Source organism: Pocillopora verrucosa, chromosome 4 (assembly GCF_036669915.1).
Source record: "Pocillopora verrucosa isolate sample1 chromosome 4, ASM3666991v2, whole genome shotgun sequence".
NCBI classification, from domain to species: Eukaryota; Metazoa; Cnidaria; class Anthozoa; order Scleractinia; family Pocilloporidae; genus Pocillopora; species Pocillopora verrucosa.
Genome location: NC_089315.1, coordinates 22103372 through 22109805, shown reverse-complemented (window position 1 = coordinate 22109805; position 6434 = coordinate 22103372). Strand labels below are relative to the sequence as shown.

At 36.6% G+C, this 6434-nt stretch overlaps 1 protein-coding gene across 1 annotated transcript; it reads left to right on the top strand.

Moving 5' to 3' along the window:
- Positions 1-1175: 1175 nt before the first annotated feature.
- On the top strand, positions 1176-4741 carry LOC131778820 (retina and anterior neural fold homeobox protein 2). The gene is made up of 3 exons (XM_059095288.2): positions 1176-1367; positions 1507-1754; positions 3026-4741. Exons 1-3 carry the CDS (start codon positions 1274-1276, stop codon positions 3437-3439), a joined length of 756 nt encoding a protein of 251 aa, XP_058951271.1. The 5' UTR covers positions 1176-1273; the 3' UTR covers positions 3440-4741.
- Positions 4742-6434: the final 1693 nt, after the last annotated feature.

Genomic DNA, 6434 nt, shown 5'->3' with positions numbered 1-6434 from the left:
CTGTCTTGAATTTCAATGCAAAAAGACCTAAAATACCATCTGCTTATTATCGTAAACTGACTTTCTTCGCAAAAGAAAAAGTCTTTTAAACAGCGCTTGTTATCGAGTCACGTTTAGCTTCTCTTCTGATTGGCGGATGTGTTGAGGGAGGTTTTCCATAAGGACACCTGAGATGTTGTAAAATGCGACTCTACATACAATTTTTAATACATCATTTTCATGTCTCATATCGAAAATGGGTCGGTTTTTTCTTTACAATGATATTAGCAATTTTTAATGGCATTTTTACCTCAATGTTTTTATCTTTTAACAAACTTAAATTCTTTGGCGCCACAACATAAATATCTCTATTGACATCTTTATTTAAATTTTAACATTATGACCAGCGATATTTGAAAATGAACTGCCATGCAATTTCATTTTTTGCAGCTCACATCTATTAACGGTTTTAATGATTTCGAGGACAAAGTAAGACCATTAAATGAAATGATGCTCTTTTAATTTTGCAAATTACAATGTCCATTAGCGGGAAGCTAAAATTGTTCTGAACCATGACAGTCCGGTTTTATTGATAATGTTTACCGAGCCATCCCAATTTAGCTTGAGTCATAACTAAGAAAACCAAATCAAATTGAGCGCACGATTCCGAAGAATATTTATACTGATTAATTAAAAATGTGGAATCCCACTCATTTTCTGAGGAAGACATCCAAAAATCCTCGCTTAGAACAACTCGCATTCCTTACAGCGTTGTCGGTTTCCGCGCTTGCTCGCAAAAATGTTACAAATGCTTGTTCAACGCTAAACGGCGGCCTGTTTTACAGGAAGTGCTCCAAACACTGTTAAGATATCTTATAACCGGTCGTTTTATCATTACTAAAATTGTCTTATTATTCACAGAACATTAGTATTGATAGTGATGGCTTTTATGTTAGGCGTATACAAATAAAACCTCGAAGGGTATTTCTTAGACACGCGTATGGCAGGTGTCTTAAGGTCTTGCTTTGGCATTAGTAATAAAATTTACCATTGTATGCATTCAAACAGGGCTTATATTAATTTTCAATTTTCTCTACGAACGCTGTGGCTATGATGTTGAATTCATGCATCATTGCAGCTGCTCCACAGCCAAAAACAATTAGCGCCAAGGCCCTAATCAGCTCGTGTAGCTAATAAGTTTCAAAGAGAGCGAGTTGTAAGGATCAGAATTGCACGGACTTCAGTCTTCGCACACGTACCACTGAATATAGCGGTCACTCATTGTAACTAAGCCATGGAGCAATCTCTTGGTCTGGGCAAACCCCATAGCCAGTATGTAGTCAGTGATGTCTTAGGAATCGAGAGCTTGGCAACTTCCTCCTCTAAGTGTAAGCACAGTTTATCTGTCTTTATTTGAAAACAACATTAATTTTAGCCAGGGAACGTCCAAAACCTTTAACCCAGGCCTGTCAAAAAAGACAGTGTCGAATATGACTTTAACTATCTTCTAAACACTTCCCTTTATAGTCCCCTCCTTGGTTTACAGAAGTTATCAGACTCCATCGGCAGACCTCCAAGCACCATCAGATCCCCAAGGACATGCTGATGGTGAAAGCTCTGTTACAGTGAGGAGAAAGCAACGTAGAAATCGTACCACATTCACAAAGCAACAATTGCAAGAACTAGAAAAAGTATTTGATAAAAAGCATTACCCAGATATCGCCCTCAGAGAAGAGCTTGCTGCCAAGATTAACATCAGCGAGGCGCGAATCCAGGTAAATCGTTTTAACAATAATTAAAAACACCCATCTCTATGCTTGAGCCTCATCTTTGAATACACAGAGCTCATCGAAAGCGATTTCATGTTGCGTGTGAAGAAAGTAATCTCACAGAAAATATATCTTAATTTCGCCAAAAGAAAAAATAATGTATGAGATAAAACGTAAACGGGTGTGGTCGTTAACGATAGCCTTGTGTAATAGTAGGCCCATAATTGTATTAGGACGCCGGGCAAGATTATATTACTAGCGAAAATTGTGTGATCGACGATATAGCTTCAAGCTTAGTGAATTTGTGCATAATTGAATTTCTTTTTTCCACCTTTAAAAGTATGAATATATTGCCAATAACACATTACCAAGAATAAAGGCTTCACACGATATTTCACCAGTGATTTTAGCACACTGCTGCAAAATACTCTGCCAAAGTTGCAGACTTCGATGTTTTGAGTCAAGCAGAAATTCGAGTTCTCTCTCTCTCTCTTGAGTTTCGAAAAGCTGTTTTTCTGTTGGAAAGATTTTCCACTAAATAGCACACTAAAATGAGTGGAAAATTATATACCATCGATTGTCTAATGTAAGGTAAAATTTATGTCCGTGTATTTTTGATGAAGATAAGATTACTTTGAGTATTCTGCCTTTTAATAGCCAGCGCTTGATTTGTGCATCCTTTAAAAAATTTTTGCTGCAAAGTAAATGGATCGATCGATGTGCTGTTTCCTCTTCTATGAGTCCTTCTACGAAAAATTTAAACAAATTTCATGACACTCACGAAAAAACACTGAGTGGCAAATTACTGGTGACCAAAAACATTAAGTCTTTTACAATATCTCAATCTGAACCGTCTTTTCATGCTGTTGTCGAGACTTCCTGTTGCCGTTATTTTGTAACTTTTCCACTAATACGATATATACATAGCTCTTTCGATATTGAGATGTACAATTAAACACCGCGGACTTCGATCGGTCATCGAGAATGTTTGTCTTCAATGTTGTATAAGTGTATTCACTTACCCCGGCATTTCTCAGACCAAGTTCTAAACATCATTTCTATCCTTCAACTGACTATATTACAGTACTTCTGCTTTTTGATTTAGAGATAAAAGAGACGAGTTTTGTCATCCGAACACGTTTTAAATGCTTCTTTGTGGAAACCATTAAATTGTTTGTCTTTTGTTGACTCACATCATACAAGTTGGAGTTCCCTCTTATTTGAAGGAACACGGAGAAATTTCGTTGAGATTCAGCTTGTTTTTTCTCACTTTTTAGGTTTGGTTTCAAAACAGACGAGCCAAATGGCGAAAGAGACAAAACCCGTCGCAGAGTTTTACGAAAAAAGTGCGCTATCAAAGCGAAAAACTTGGACCGCACCTGCCAATTGCTCCCAGACCAAGTATTCCCTGTGGACCACCGAACTACTTCCTTGGTTTACCGGGTGCAGTTCCTGTGAGCGCCCATCACCACACATATCCAGGCATTTTGACTTCTCTCAACGCTACAAACTCTAGTTACATGTCTTCATCGCAGCTACCAATGCACAACGGTACGCTTTGGCCTTGCCAAGGCGCCGCTTTCTCAAGCCATGCCGAACAACCTAAGATGGCGCTGGAAGCGTTAAGAATGAAGGCGAAGTCACACGCCTCTTCAATGTCTGCGTTTGAATTCGTTCCATCGTACCATTAGTTCACGACTTACGCTACCTTGCCGAGCAAGAGAAAAAATAGAACGAGAACGGTCCACCGATGTAAAGTCAACGAAGAATATTGTTTTTGACAAACAGTTGAAATAGCCAAAGATTAACTTGAAATGTCAAGGTGAAGCACTATAGAAAAGTGCGAGAACTTGGGCGCAAATAGTAGCATTTTGATATGAGTATTTCCTTTCAGCTAAGTCAGTGGATATAAGAACTCTTTTGGCTGAAAAGAGAATTGTAAAATTACCGAAAAACAATCATAGAATTCTCGATGAATTTACGATCATTTGTAGTATATTAGATTTTTATATTACAAAAAAATTGCAAGACATTTTATCACGAAAGGTTTTCGCCTTGGTAGAGTATTAAGCTTTACCCAATATAAAATAAGAACGCACTTTATTTAAGATGTACTTTATGCCTATTTGCGCTATTAGTAAATTTTCTTTTGAAAGACTGTCAATGGAAGCTCATTAATGAAGCCGTGAATACTTCCAAGGCTTTTTCGCTTCGCCCCGCCTGGAACTTACAAACCCTAAGGTGCTAACATACCTTAAGCAAGTACATTTTCAACTAGCAATTTCAATAACTGTATTATCCATAAACTAAAACAATATTAACGCCCTGGTACCACATACAAGAAGAAAAAGTGAGAATTATTCTGTAAGAAAAGATTAGAAATCACCAAAACCTCAACAGGGATGAAACTCAGTCAGTAACATTTTAGTTCTTATGAATTTTCAGGGTCAAAGTAGTGAAGTATTCTTCCTGTTTCTAATAACTGTATAGTTTGCTTTTGCGCTGAATCAATAATTTATGAAAGCTAAATTTATGCTATGGATATAAAGAGAATGGTCAGAAATACGTCAGTAACAAATAGCGTGCATGTTAATAGAAATGGAAAAACGGACAAATTTTTCTGAGATCTTGAACTCAAACGAAGTTTATCTCTTGTCTCAAAAAACAACAAACCGACACTATTCATTACTTTAAAATGGAATAACCACGTAACTTTTTATACTTCACCGACATAATCCATTAGATCAAATTTTCACAATAAAGGAAATTAAACACTTTATAGTGATGCGACCGTGTTCTCCTGAAAAGACAATAATTACAACAACATTTACTTAACGGAGGTACAGTTTTTAGTTCGTTCAGAAGTCCTCATGGATAAGTACAAACTAACACGAAAGTTTAGTAAGTTACTTTGTTATCATTAATCTCGCAAACAAGACTGAAATGATGTAAAAAGCCGGAAAAATTCAAATAAAAGTACTTACAAAACGTTATTTATTTGTAATTTCAGCTGCAGCATAATAAGTCTTTCCTTTCGCTAACTATATACGCCGCTTATGGCACCAATCTTTTGTGGTCCCCTTGCCCACCAGCTGATTTTCACCGCTCTCCTTTCAAAAGTTTAACTCTCGCTCAAAAAACCGCAGCAGTTCGTCGTTTTTGTCGGAATTCTACCTTGAGAAATACTCGGTATTTAACATTTTCCCTTTCAACAAATACCTCATTTTAGCCAGTTCAAAATGTCAGCAAGGCATGACAATACTTTAAGATGGCAACAGTTCTCAAACAGTCGATTCAAATGATTCCCTTTTGTTTTCAGTTAAGTACAGTTTTGTCGATAGAGCTCTTTGAGCTAAATAGACTGAAGATCTTTTGATTCTCTGCTCAAACAAATCAAGGGTTGAAATTTAGGATCGGGAGAGAAGTCGAGAGAAACGTCATAAACTGGAGATAGAAAAATTTATTCAGTTTAAACTGACACATTATTTCCTTCTATACAAATTCAGATTAGATTCAGCGAGGTTTTGCAGTGCGATAATTTACTTTCCATTCCTATCAAAGGTCTTTTATTTCTAATGAGGTTCAGTGTGTGAACTATGCGAATGATTTCGTTTGGGTAAATTCGAGGATAAATTTACAAATTTGCGTTTTATCATATTGACAAGTATCTTAAGCGTACTTTGTAAAGTGAGTTTTAATGGCTTGAACTGACTTTGTTTAAAAACCTTAATGACGGACTTTTCAATGAGCTTTCTCATTATTTCAAAAGCTTTCCTAAGCTGCGTTGTTTTCTAAACAAAGTTTTGTGATAAAAATGAACGACAAATTACGCGAACGGGATAAGTTATTTATTATTGTGTTTGCCTCATCAGTAACATGCATTTGCATAATTGCTCGCTTCACCTTTGGTTGACAATGAAGACAAAATACACTGCCTCATTATCTGGGCAGCCTGTCTTTGGCGAGAAAAGCAACGAATAGCGCCTAAGAAGGAAAACACAGGCTCAGATTAAACAACAACTTTCAAAAATGATTTTGAAAGCTTCGGGAGTGTTTTTGTCGCGCGAACAGAATGCAGGTGTCGCTGCCGATATAAAATTGGAAAAAAATCCATGTTTACCAACGGCTGCATTTGATTTAAATTATATCGGTCTATCGTGTGAGCTCGCTTTCTGGGTGAGTCGTGCATTCCCTTATGAAATAAGTCATAGCATGAGTATCAATAAGATATTGTTTCAGTGAATTTTAGTATTTTAACGCCGGTTAAACACAATTCTACGTGAGGAGTTCCCAGTTCTTTGACAAATCAAGTCGTTAAAACATGCGTCATACGGATAACGTTAGACCTAAACAGCAGACACAAGTTATGCTTGCCTTGATTAAACACAGAGCTAAAGAGAAAACTTACATTGTTTGCTGGAGTAATAGAGGAGGAAAAAACAACGAGAGAGAAAAAAAGCATATTTAAGCTCACGGTAATTTGCAATTTCCTCCCAGTCTAATATCATCGGATTCTAACAAAGTATATCTTAGGTAACATTAATTAAAACCTGAAAAATGATAAGAAACGGATAAAGCGACAAGTTCAGATATTAAACAAAATTTTCTGTTCCTGGTATAAGGATTTAATCGTTATCGGTACTAATAAAAGAATTCTTACACTTTGATTCAGTTTGATCTGGGCAC

Coding starts and splice junctions, on each gene's coding strand:
- LOC131778820 (XM_059095288.2), top strand. CDS start 1,274: ATGGAGCAATCTCTTGGTCTGGGCAAACCCCATAGCCAGTATGTAGTC. Junction 1,368..1,506: donor GGCAACTTCCTCCTCTAAGT/GTAAGCACAGTT, acceptor TTCCCTTTATAG/TCCCCTCCTTGGTTTACAGA. Junction 1,755..3,025: donor TCAGCGAGGCGCGAATCCAG/GTAAATCGTTTT, acceptor CTCACTTTTTAG/GTTTGGTTTCAAAACAGACG.